This window comes from Dendrobium catenatum, unplaced genomic scaffold (genome assembly GCF_001605985.2).
Source record: "Dendrobium catenatum unplaced genomic scaffold, ASM160598v2 fragScaff_scaffold_716, whole genome shotgun sequence".
In the NCBI taxonomy this organism is placed as follows: domain Eukaryota; kingdom Viridiplantae; phylum Streptophyta; class Magnoliopsida; order Asparagales; family Orchidaceae; genus Dendrobium; species Dendrobium catenatum.
The window spans coordinates 20,576,095-20,589,834 of NW_021319178.1; the positions used below are offsets into that span (position 1 = coordinate 20,576,095).

Consider the following 13,740-nt stretch of genomic DNA (forward strand, 5'->3'; position numbering starts at 1 on the left):
AATCTTCAGCTCGTTGTGGAGTAATTTTATTTTTCTTCATTGATTGGATGAATAAATATGTGCTCTAATTTCTTTCACAACAAGATGAGGATGAAACTTGGCCAAACAATTTTATGGCGATTGTTTGAAGTAGAGGTGCTAAAGCTCCATGTATAATCCACCATATTTTTTGATCAATTCTCCATCTATTACGCAATGACTCTTGGTCACCAAAGTCCTCTAAATGACCAAAAAATTTAGTAAGTTCAATATTGACATTTTTTTTCTCCTCATTTGGAAAATAACGCTTCAAACATGTCTTTCTCATATTTGAAATTTTTAAATCTTTCTTTGGAGAAACTCTTTGAGGATCCTCTTGAAGCTATTCTTTAGTTAAATATCTTCAAAAAACATTAAAATAAAATAATGAAAAAAATATTGAAATTACTAAATGACAAATTGTTAATTAATAATAAAAAATAATAAAATTTACCTCGGGTTTAGTGAGTGAGCCAAGCATAGCATAAAAATGTAAATGTGTATTACTTTTGCTTTAATTATCTTCTAGAATAGTATAAATAACATCCCAGAAGCTTGAGTCTTCATGAAGTGCCTTCTTCTCATGTCTATATATAATTTCTTTTACTTTGGCTAGCATTGAATCCCACATCTCATAAATGAGTTGTAAACAAGACTTATTCGTATCAGCTACTCTCAACATCTCATAAATTGGATCTGTAAAATTTATGATGTATTCAATCTCATCCCATCATAAATCTTCTAAAAGCTTCTCCTTTACATATCTAGTCTTTCCAACATCATCTTCCCTATAACATGATCATTTGTTACTGATCACCATAGCTTGAAGAGCATTTTTTATTTTTTTGAATCTTCTCAACATCACTAAAACAGAGGCAAATCAAGTTTCAGTAACTGCAAGCATCTTTAAATTAGAGAAATCATTGAACATAGAGAGTCTCATGAAGTGATTCATAATAAAATTCCTAATTACAATTGTATCTCCAGCAATTACTGTGATCCAATGACATTCATTGTAGGTGATTTCGTTTGCCTCGATATTCTTAGCTGCACAAATGTACTTCAAGGCAAGATTAAGCGTATGCACAACACATGATGTCCAGAAAATATGAGGATAGGCTTGATCTACAAGTAGATCTGCAACTTTACAAACAGGTGCATTATCAATAAAGACTTGGATGATGTTTGAAGTCCCCACCATCATGATAACTTCTTTGATTATTAGAAATGAAAACTTATCCTTGTACTATCCTTCACAGTTTACAGCTTTGATAAATATAGGATAGCTCTCTGTTACAGACATGAAGTTGATAAGTAGTTTTCTTTGTGGATCTGTCCACCCATCACAAACCAAACTAATTTCTTTTTTTTCCAAACTCCTATAGTAGGCTCGAACAATTCTCAATACTACCCCTCTCTCTTTGCAACAATTTCATTCTAATGACATTATATTCCTGGTGGCACGTATCCTGCAAGATTATTATTGCATGCATAGGTAAAGTCATTCTTGTAATGTGGACTCCTTGCTAAATTAAAAGGAAGTCCAGCTGAGTAAAACATTCTAGCTATTTCCCCATCTAGTTGTTCTCTCATTTATAAATTAAATGCTTTCTCCAAAGCACTATCTACAACAATTTTTTTTTTTTTGATTCAAATCCATCCATTCGAAAAGGCCCTTTATTTACAGTCCTGTCATCACTTCTAATTGAAGAAGATGATGAAGGATATGAAGCATGGGTGCTTGAAAGTGGAATATATTTTTGAAGCTCTTTTTTACTCCTTTGCTCAGCTTCACTGATTTTTCTTTATAATTCAACCATTTGTGATGAGCTTATCTTCGGGCATAGTTTAATTCCATGGCCACTAATCTTCAACAAATGAGCTTTCACTCTATAATATGATCATTTGTATGTGACATTACAATAATTGCATTTGAATGCAATATTGCCACCCCTTCTGACATTTTACCTATTTTTGTCACATAACCCAACAGAGGTTTGTTATCTTCAATATTGATCTCTGATGAACCATCATCAGACCCAGTACCTACACCATTAGAGTTCATTATCCTACGAAGGATTGACACAAATTAATCCACATAAATTTGAAACATGAAAATTTTTAATTAAAAGTGTAGATATGTTGCGCTTATGCCGGGGGTCCAAGGGGGCGTTGCCCCTTGGCGGAGTTCAACCTTGTCGGTACTGCTCGGTACCATTCCGTACCCCTCTATATCGAGTAGTACCGTGTGCCGGAACTGAGCGGTACCGAGTGCCGGTATCGAGTTCTGGTACCACTCAGTATCGAGTTCCGGTACTGAGCAGTACCGAGTACCGAGTGGTAAAAGTTCCTGTACCGAGCCTACGATTAAGAAAATGAAGAACGAATAAAATAAACCTTCAATGCTCACGTCACCTTCACTATTCGTGTTGTCGAGCGGCTCTGTCGATGAAGGATCCTGTTGGCTTTAATGCTTGCGTTGTCGAGCCTCTTTGTTGACGAAGAATGATCCTGTCCATTTCTATGCTCACGTCGTCGAGCCGCTCCTTCGACTATAATGAAGAAGACGACCACCTGTGCGGAAACAAAAAATTTAGCTCACCGAAATGTTTAAGCCGCATAAATGAATAGGGATATCGAACGGATAGCCAAAATGAATTGGGCAAATTGCGGTTCTTTTTTTGTTTTTTAATAGGACACGTGTATCTGATACGCGTGTCTGGTCAAATTTAAATAATATTTTAATTGGACACGACAAAGCTGTATCCGACACGTATCCGTGCCGTATTGGAGGTGTTTCCATATCCGACACATGTCCAATACAGCATGCCTCGTAAATAGAAGTATCCGTGCAACATAGGTAAGTGCACATCAAGTGTTTTTATCTTTTCTTGAGTGAAATGTTACAAAGTGGGTCCTGATGCAAAGTAACCTTGCACACACATACTCAGGGGAAAAAATTCTATCTGTTTTAGAGTTTTCTGTTTTTGATCATATCATCCTAGACGATCCCAAATCATCCTGGACGATCAGTTAAAAATAGAAATCCTAATTAGGACATCCTGGTTAAGGGAGTCAAAATTAAGCAAATCGTCATGGACGATATTAGCATCATCCTGTACGATATGCTCAAATCAGAAAGAATCAGCTGCCAACTATTTTAGGCATGTTATTATTTTTGGACATCATACAGGATATCGTCCTAGACGATGCATTACAATTATGCCTAAATTATTCTGATGATTAAGGAAAGCAATTAAGGTTTGATTGATCGATCATATCGTCCTGGACGATCGCAGGATCGTCCTGGATGATCAGTTAAACAAACCTTAGTTTATTCCTGGACGACCAGAATGATGTTCTGGACGATATGTATTCATTTGAACTAATTGTCCGGGACGATCAGTTATTTTTTCATCGTCCAACATGAAAAGTCTGGCCATACAGAGCGATGGTCTGGATGAGATTTGACATTTTTGAACTAATCGTATAGGATGATGTCCAATCGTCCTGGATGATCAGAACAAACAAATCTTCTAATCGTCCAGCCTCCTTTAGATCGTCATTGCTGATTGAGCTGAATTTCTACTAATCGTACAAGACGATTCGTCGATCGTCTTGAATGATATTTGTCGGTTTGTTGTAATTTATAGCAATTTTGAAACCCTTCTATATAAGATCTCTTGTTTACTCAAGATGTGATCTTTTGCTGCTGTCATGACCTGAGAGAGCCAAGAGGAGAGGGAGAGCTTGGGAGAGAGAGAAAAGATCTTGTGAGGGGGAGTTTATGAGGGTTTCATAAAGGTTTCTCCAAGTTAGGATCCGAGTCGTCTTCTCCGGTCGTCGTCTCGGTTTCCTTGGAGATTATAGAGAGGTATACTTCAGGGATTGATTGAGGTTCTCTGCCTGCTTCAGGAGGAAGCGAAAGGAGTCGGGTTCTCTGGTTCTCTGCCTCATTGGGGTCGGTGGAAAGGAGTTTTTGTACATGCTTATCCACCTTACTGTCGGAGCAAAAAGAGAGTAATTGAGTTTAGTGCAATACCCGGAGGAGAAGCTCCGGGGAGTGGACGTAGGTCAGTTGACCGAACCACTATAAAATCTGGTCTGCTCTTTTTTATTGTTTTTCTGCATTTAATTTCCGCACTTTTATTTATGGTGAATGATTGTTTGGTTTAGATCGTTATTTTAGTTTGAGAATTTTTAAAATATCAATTCATCCCCTCTTGGTTAGCCTCGGGCTAGTTCATAAGGGCTTAACATCCCTAACGAACTTTCAGAATTACCAAGTTCAGAAGGGTTCACAATGATCTTGGTGGTAGTGGATAGACTGAGCAAGTATGCTCATTTCATTCCCCTACGACATCCTTACACAGCCGTGACAATGTCATTAGCTTTTATAAGGGAGGTGGTTCGCTTGCATGGGATATCGGAGTCTATAGTATCAGATCGGGATAAGCTATTCCTTAGCTATTTTTGGAGGGAGTTATTCAGATTACATGGTCAATACTGAAGAGGAGCACCGTCTATCACCCCCAGACAAAAGTGGTCAACAGAAGCTTGGAAACATATCTATTATGCTTTGTGTCGGAGACACCCAAGTTGTGGGCCAAGTGGTTGGCATGGGTAGAGTATTGGTACAGCACTTCATATCACTTTGCTTCTCAGATGCCTCATTCAAGGTGTTGTACGGAAGAGATCCTCCTCACTTGGTGCACTTTGGGCATAAAAACACCTAAGTTTTTTCAGTAGGGGAGTATTTGGAAGAAAGGGACCGTATGTTGGAAGAATTGAAGAGGCATTTATTGAGGGCCCAACATATTTTGAAGAATAGGTCGATGGGCATAAGAAGGACATCCAATTTGAGGTGGGGAAAAGGGTGTTCTTAAAACTCCAACCTTACAGGCCGAGGACCGTCGCCAATAGAAGGAATGAAAGCTTGCACCAAGGTAATTTAGGGCCTTTTGAGGTACTGGAGAGGATTGGAGAGGTGGCATACAAGTTGAAATTGCCTTCAGTGGCAACCATACACCTTGTTTTTCATGTATCACAATTGAGGAGAGCAATTGTGGAGCATGCAGCTAGTTCTGAGCTATCAGTGACATTAATAGAGGACTTGAAGGTGATAATGGAATCCCTTGAGTTACAAGGGGTGCGCCAGGGGGAAGGAGGAGTAAAGGAGGTGTTGATCAGGTGGAAAGACCTTCCAGATTATGATGCAACATAGGAGCCTTATGAGAGGGTGAAGCATCGGTTTCCCTCTTTTCACCTTGAGGACAATGTGATTCTTTAGGATGGCGGTATTATTGTGTAGGTTCCTTCTGAACCGGCTCAGCCGACCCAAAGCATTTGACCGGTTCTTACTTACAAGAGGCGTACCAAGCCAGTCCGCCCACTAGGGATTGCCTCCAAGCTTCTAGTGGACACCACTAGGAAATTCAATAAGGAAAGAGGGGGTGGCTAGGGTTGGAGGGAAAGTTTGAATTAGGTATTTGAATTTATTTAATTTTTTAAGTATTTGAATTTATGTATTAAATAGGAGAAGATGTTTAGGGTTTAGGGTTATTTGATAATTGGTGTCTTATTTGGTGTCTTTGGGTCTTGGCGTCTTGGGCCCTAGATTCGTCTAGTGATTGGGATAGATCGATCCTCCTCTCGATTTCAGGATCAATTGTATCTTACTATTTGCTTCCGTTAGTTGATTTTTGCTACTGTTTTCTCTGATTTTCCCATCGTTTTGTGGATCGGTCACGCTGTTTTCATCTCTATTGTTAGGGTTTACTAGAGATCTCCAAGTACTTCCTAACATACTCATACAAACTGAAATAAGTCTCCAACTGGTTGTTCTATGCGTCAAGCTTCTTGGAATCAACTTTAGTAATATGTAGGAATTTCTGCCATGGTTTCCATCTTGAATTCCACTACTATTATAAGACTTGCACTTCATTCTCAATTTCATGAGTGCTGCGGAGTCCGATGCGATTTCCCATAATAGTTGCCTTTACTGCAGCATGCAATTGAGCATACTCATCTTCTAGGGGATGTGAAAAAGAGAATTTTACTTTTGTGTTCCTTACAATATTTTTTACAGATTTTCTTTCATTACATTGGCCTCTTGTCATGCTTCTTTCAAATAGGGGATTGGTTATCCAATGTAAACTATTATTTTTATTTGATTTAGGCCCATCTCCCTTGATGAATTGATAATTGCATTTAGTCAATATCCTTCATTTATTTGATGAATCCAAAAATTTTTCTTTATATATAAAATAACGAGCAATACCCGCTTTGCAAATTCATGCAATTAGTCATGTATAATTCTCATGTATTTCCTTTTTCCTCCCTTTCACCTTAATGGTTTTCTTGATAGAGGCGTGATACACCATATTATGTGAGATTATTATAGTTGAGATATATTTCTGCTTACATTTTTATCATAATGTGTACTAAAATATGCAAATGCTAAAGAAATTGTTATTTAGAACTATATCAATATGATACAACAACAACAACAACAACAACGAGCATTTATCCCATTGACTCTATCAACATGATGACATTAAGAAATTGCAATGCTATAGTTCTTAAGGTGCCGTTTGCTTTGTTGTAATAGGAATGTAGAGTAAAAGAAATATAATGTATTTTAAATATTTTGGAGTTGTTTAGATGAGTGATAAATTCATGTAATTTTTTTTTTAAATTTTTGATGAAGTAAAATGAATGCAATATAAAGCCCAATGATGGTGGTGGCTGGTGGTTGGCGGCAATCGGCGGTGGTGGCAGGCTATAGTCGGTGGAGGCGTCTGGGGCATCAGCCGATGGGCAACATTAAAAAATTATTTACAGAGTATTTGGAAGTCAACCAAATCTAATGATTTTTAAATTCACTAAAAATTGAACTAATGGGTGAATCCCAAATACTTCAAAATTTTATTTTAGTATTTCTTTTACTTTAAACCAAAAATCAATACTTTCTATACCTCTACATTTGGAATATTTTACACTCATTTTACTTCAAAACAAATAGCCCCTAAACAGGTATAACATAAAAAATGATGCTAGTTTTTTTTTTACTCAAGTAAAAAATCAAAATATCGTTTATACGGAGGCACAATATAATTCAGTCATAATAAATTTCTGAACATTAATACGCTTGTCTTAGTTTCTGGCTCCAACACATCTAGAATATATCAATGCTTAAGGTGGCCATAATTTAATATGATATGTGATGCATAAACATATTTCATCTCCTAAGGTGACATGCATCATCATTAAGAATAGTTTCATTTTGATGGTTATATTTAAGTATACCTGTCAAAAATGGCTTGAAACTTTTCATCCATGAAATTTTAAATACATTAACTATAAAGTAAATATGAAGATAATTCCAAAGCTGCATTTGGTTCTTCAAGGTTCAATCAATTACTGTATAGGATAATGATTCCATCCATATACTAAAATCAATTTCAAATTACATAGATTATTGATTCCAACATCGAATGAATATAAGAAAATTAAAGAATATTAATACAAATTTCTAGTTTTGGCATAAATCATTTGATAAGAATTCATGTTAGAATATCATTATTTTGATTCATACACGGAGGATTGTATGAATATGTTCCAATTATTGAAGTACTTGTACTTGGCTGTCACAGAGCTTTATCATACTCCAGTAAAGGTGCTATGCCTTGTTATTTAGCCTCAATTACATGAGTGTAATTAGGTAAACAAAATTTATGTTATGCAAAACCCAGATGGATATTGTATGCTCAAGTGTTCGACTGTGATGCAAGTAATTTTGATCATGTTATATAAACGACCACAAATATAGAAATTTTAAATCTAAATATCGACTACCCTAATAATGTTAGGAATATTGTTAGCTAGCTACCTGAAGATCCTCTTTTTAAATTAGTTATCTCATTTTAGTAGATTCCACTCTTTTTGGGTTTTACTCCACCTAACAGCAACTAGTGGCTGTGCCAAGTCCTATTTTGCTGTAAAAACAGCAAAACATTGGCAAAATTTGGGCCAAAACGTTGGCGAAATTTGGCCAAAACAATGGTGGCAGCAGTAGGATCAGCAGCAATTGGCGGCAGCAGTAACAGCAGCAATTGGCGGCAGCAGTAACAGCAGCAATCAGTGGCAACAGCAGCAGCAATCAGTGCCACAGCAGCAAGCAATCAGTGCAATAGAAGCAGGCAAAGCAAGCTTCAAGCAGCACACTCCAGCAGAGCAGCAGCAAGTAAATCCAGAGAAACAGGTTTCAGCACCTAGGGCACTGCTTCGGGAACTGTGTCTATCATTTGGATTTTGGCAGGGAGGAAATGAAAACTGAAGTATTAGGGAGAGTTTTTGATTTCCTTTTTTTCAGAATTATTGTAAGTTTGATAGAGTCGTCTTTAGATGGTTTGGTCACATAAAACGTTAGCATTCCAATAATCTTTTTAGGATAGTAGATGTATTAGATATGATTTATGTTATTAAGTAAAGTAGAGGTAGATCTAAAAAGACTTGGTTATAAATTATTAAAAATAGTCTTTTTTTAATTAGATTTAAATAAGAATTTGACTCTTGATTGAACAACATGGAGAAAAAGGATTCATGTAACTAACCCCATGTAGTGGGATAAGGTTTGTTGTTGTTATTGTTGTATTGTATGAAAATAATTCTTATCTACATCTAAATAAATTCCACAAAGAAAAGAACCCCATCTATAATAACATCTACATGAGTTCAAACTAAGTGGTTGTTTGGTTTGCTGCAAAGAGGGTGTAAAGTATTCCAAATATAAGGTTTTTGAAAATATTAGTGTTTGATTTGAAGTAAAAGGAATGCAGAGTAATATTTCAATGCATTTGAAATACACCAGCTAGATTTAGGGGTGTCAATTCGGGTCAACGGGTCGGGTTCGGGTCGAACCCGGAACTGACCCGGCACTGTTCGGGTCAACCCGAACCCGACCCGTTTTTAAAAACGGGTCAGGTTTCCGGAATTTTAAGTTAATCGAGCGGCTCAATGAGCTTACGAGCCGAGTTAGGTTGAGCTCATGCTTGTTTAATATACAAGCTCAAGTATGGCTCGAGCTTGAACTAATGGCTCAATAAACTCGGCTCGTGACCTCGTTAACAAATCGAGCTCGAGTCGGCTCGTGAGCCTGCTTAGTTCACTTACACCCCTAGTTCCAACCAAACATAGGTACAAATCTCTTAAATTTCAAATATATTGTATTTAGTTTACAATGCATTTAGAATACCCCAAATTTTAAAAACTTGCAGTCCAATAGCCTCTATGAAGTAAACCATGGCACCCTTTCAGGAGCAATATTGTTAAAAGTGTGCTTCAATGCATGTAGTAGGAGCAAAGTGAAGTGCTAGGTGAAGTGCAAGCTTGCAACAAAGAGTACATGTTGCATAGCTTGACTGCATCATGTCGTAACATTATGCGGTCGACTCCTACTCAAAGTGAAATCATTGTTTAGATATCATGGTTTGATTCAACATCTGCCATAATAATTAGGCATGATCAATTTCTTTTTCTCATTCTTGTTCATTATCTTCGAGTCATTGCTCCTTGAATCTCCATCATCTTCTGTGGAGTTAGTCACTTGTTAGTGTCACTTCTATCCAAGCTCACTATTTTCTAGTTCTTATACACTTTTCACTAGTTCTTATTGTTGGTTCTAGTGGCTTCTTGCTTACAAGCTTTTGTTCAAGAATACTTTTGAATGCCCCATCTTCACCTCGCACCAAGGGTGTAATTGAGCCGATTCAAGCTCAAGTTATAGCCAACTTGAGCTTAATTCATTGGTTAAAGGCTTAAAGCCTCAACTTGAACTTGAGTTGTGCTCATACATTGAGCTTAGGCTTGGCTTGTCCGTTTATTCCAAAGCTCGAGCTTGATACGATTACTTAGGAAAAAAAAGAGGAAATTGCAACTTGAGTTCATTGAAGAAGGATTGATCAGACCACTGGTGGGGCTTGGGAGCTCCTTGGAGAAGTATTGACAAGGTTAGCAGTGTGAGCCCACATATTAAGTTGTGGTGAGAGCTCATTGGAGAAGGATTGATGAGACCAAAGGTGGGAGCTTGCTAGAGAAGGATTGGCGAGACCAATGGTGGGAGCTCACTAGAGAAGTATCGATGAAGTTGTGATAAGTGGGTCAATGAGATAAGAAGTTGTGATGTGACATGGAAGCTAGACTGTTAATCTAAAGGAATAAATGGTATTTAATTTCAACTATAAATCCAAATCGAGCTTGCTCGTGAGTTGAGTTTGCTTAACTCGAAGTAGAGCTTCTTTAATAAACAAGTTGTAATTTAAGCTCAAGCTCATGGCTCAACAAGCTCGACTCATGAGCTCATTAGCTAGTCGAGTTTTTATTGGCTCGGCTCACGTGCAACCCTACTCGGATCACCTACATTCCTACTTCACACTACATGCATATGCCAATCTAGCTGGTCATCAATTTATGCACATGATATATGTGTATATATTATATAGCTCATGAGCATTTTAGTTAATAAAGTAGTGTTGTTTAAAATTGCGTAATATGGGCGTGAGGCGTGCCTCAATGTAAATATAGAAAAATGCCTTAAGATGTATGCCTCGAGTCATTCTTATGAGGTGTGCGCCTCGGTTTGGCTCAGGAACGCCTAGAGGTGCATCTTGCCTCTTCATCTTGAGGCGTACACCTCAAGAGCTAAGTTATTATTAATTTTTTTATCAAAAGTAATGAACCATTAAACCTTAATCCAACTCAACTACAAACATGCACCGGAGAGTGAAAACTGTGACTTCATGAAGACTTCCATGAGCAATTCCATCCAGTGTAAGAAACACTCTACTTTCCACTAGCCTCTGTTTTCCATTGCCGGCGAGCCAAGTGAGCTTGATGCAGTCGCCACCCCCTCCTTTTCCTATTTTTCAACTTTCTTTCATTCCAAAGCACTCCTTTACCTATTTTATTTTTTTAATGAAATTTTTTAAACATTCATTTTTTTTGAATAACTTGGTTTTAATTAGATGGCTTTGTTGTTTCATTATTTGAATGTTGTATTGTTCTCACCTTTGAATTAATTGCTCCATTCGAGGATTTTATAGAGAATGGTTAGAGGCAAGGAAAAATCCATTTCCGGTCATAGGAAGGGCTTGATGTGGAATCATAGCACACAAATCGATGTAAGAGACAGTGACAAAACTTATGCAATTATTGTGATAAAGTGGAGGGTTGTATAACAATGATGAAGGAACATGTATCTAGTTCTCACAAGAATGTGCCATCCTGTGCTAAAGTGACAAAAATGCTTAAGGAATCAGATCATTAATTACTAAGTTATCCTTATAATATATTATTTGATTATGATGCTAAAAAAGCATGTAGACCTTCATTTTTACATCATGCAACTTTTGGATTATGAGGCTTACGTCTCAAAATGCCTTGATGATTAGCCCTCACCTCACGGACAAAAAACGCATCAATATCCAATTGCACAATTTTAAATCTTGTATAAAAGGGGATGCGTTGCTTTGTACTTTGCACATTGAAGCAAAAAAGACTTGCGCCTTGCATTGCGTGTAGAGAAATTATTATGTGCGGATATTAGATGCAGAACGTCGTCCCGAGATCAACCAGAATGCGCCACATCAGCGGTTCCGAGTGGTACCGAGCATGGTGATGTGGCACATTCTGGTTGGTCTTTGGACGGCCTTCGATGTCCGCACAGAATAATTTTTCTTGCGTGTAACACTTTTAAAACACTAGGAATTCGGTGTATGAAAAAAAAATTCATGAACTTGATTCAAGCAGTAAAAATTATAAGAAGTATGAAGTTTTCTTTTGTTTTTATGCTTCTGGAAATAAAGTGCTTATTGTTTCGTTCTGATTAGGTTTGTGAGAAGCTCTTGTTAGGGAGGAAACTAGAGTTCTACAAATGGGAAGGAGATGCCCAGAAATTGCTGAAAAATGTGAGGGAGAATCTCAATAAGCTCGGAGAGGTATTTCTTTACTCAGCTTATATATGTTTTCAGTTCCATGAAAATGAAGATTTATTCTTGCCAATTAGCTCTTATATTTGCTTCTTGTGACGGGATTTTCTGTGTTCGAAGCATTGGCCTCGCATTGCAAAGAATAAGTGCCTGAAAGAAGCTGCAAAATCATTCAAGCTTTCCGGACAAATTGTGCGCCTAATCATCCTATCAAATAATCAGTAATTGAGGATAATCCAACTTCCCTTTTTGTTACTGACCATTATATGCTCTAAAAATAGAGAGATTATTACGTGCGGAGTCCGAACACAGAGAACCGTTCAATTTTGTGATTGTAAACAGTAAAAGCGCTAGGGTGAACAGTAAAAGCGTAGTGGTGATCAGTAACTGTAATTTTATTGTTCACAGTCATAAAACCGAACAGTTTTCTATGTCCGGACTCCGCATGTAATAATCTCTCTATCTCTGTTAATTTCGATTCTCTGCTTCTAAATGTTTAAGAAAGGAGTAGAGAGATGATTAGGTTCTGTTTGTATTTTCTTTGCTTTCATTTTGTTTGTATTTATTTATTTTTGTTTTGTTTTCATTTCCATTTAAAATAAAAATATATTTGATTCTTCTTTTTTTTTGTTGTTAAATCAAAATATAAAAATGTTTGGGAATAGAAATGTGAAAAGAGTAAGCAATATTTTAGAAACCTGCATTTAAGTGTGCATTGGCAGTCAAATTGATAATGTTTTTGAAGATCAGATCTTTACGATATGCCATTATAGGGAATCTGAACCTCTAGAGAGAAATAAACTTATCTAGCCACCTATACTAGAAAAAAATTATATTTGATATATTTGGCAAGCTGATCATTTCATTCTTGTTCAGTCTGAATTTAGATCTTTTTGTCAAAGAAAAGTGAATCAAAAAGGAGCCTTTATATGTCTCGTTACCTGACAATTATTGGAAGGGTAGCATCATAAATTAAATTCTGAATTCCTGACAATTATTGTTTTATAGATTTAACCCCCCATTTTAAAATTCAAGTTTTAATTAAAATTTTTTGCTCACATATAGCTTTGTTTGGGGTGGCTTTCTTCTTGCTTTCTAAAACAGGTTTTTGGTATAAAATTTTTTTGAATTTGAAATTTTTGTACCAAAAAATCGTTTTAAAAAGCAGTTCAAAAGCTGTCCCAAACGAAGCCTATGTTTCAAGGATATGGAAGCAATTTTAGCAAAGTAGACGGATGTTATATCTTCTCTAGTTCCAATAAAAAGAAGCATAATGGATGCATTATACTTCATGATGCATCAAGACTGATTTTATTTTATTTTTTATTTTATTATTTTTATTTTTTTTTAGCTTCAAGACTAGATTTATTTTCTTTTATTTTTAAAACTTTTAGAAAATATGTTTCTCAGAAAATATGTTTTAGAAGTTAAGGTGGAATAAAGGTCTGCATTGTTGGCTCCATCTTCGGTACTTTCTGCTTTTCAAGTTTAAAAACAAGTAGAAGAGCCCATATTGGCTTACAGTCACAATGTGTTTTGTAGCATATGGCCCCTAAGAGCTCGGCTTGTAGCCCAATAGATCATGAATCGTTTTCGCCTGACTCTATATTGTCTTTTATTTGGAGCCTCAAAGCACGCGAAAGAGTAATGAAGTATCTCATGACTGCGTCGAATGACACGTTGGAATGAAACCCTCGACTTTGTTGCAATGTCAAATGACATGCTAGAATGAAAT

At 36.6% G+C, this 13,740-nt stretch overlaps 1 protein-coding gene across 3 annotated transcripts in view; it reads left to right on the forward strand.

The window, feature by feature from the left end:
* Window positions 1–12,623, forward strand: part of LOC110105722 (probable inactive heme oxygenase 2, chloroplastic) — a 31,931-nt gene extending 19,308 nt beyond the window's left edge. For all 3 annotated transcript variants that reach the window (XM_020835327.2, XM_028696179.1, XM_020835328.2), the window contains exons 3-4: window positions 11,907–12,014; window positions 12,126–12,623. In XM_020835327.2, the coding sequence (XP_020690986.1) occupies window positions 11,907–12,014; window positions 12,126–12,230 (213 nt within the window). In that variant the 3' untranslated portion in view covers window positions 12,231–12,623. The remainder of the gene's footprint in view (window positions 1–11,906; window positions 12,015–12,125) is intronic.
* The last annotated feature ends 1,117 nt before the right edge of the window (window positions 12,624–13,740 follow it).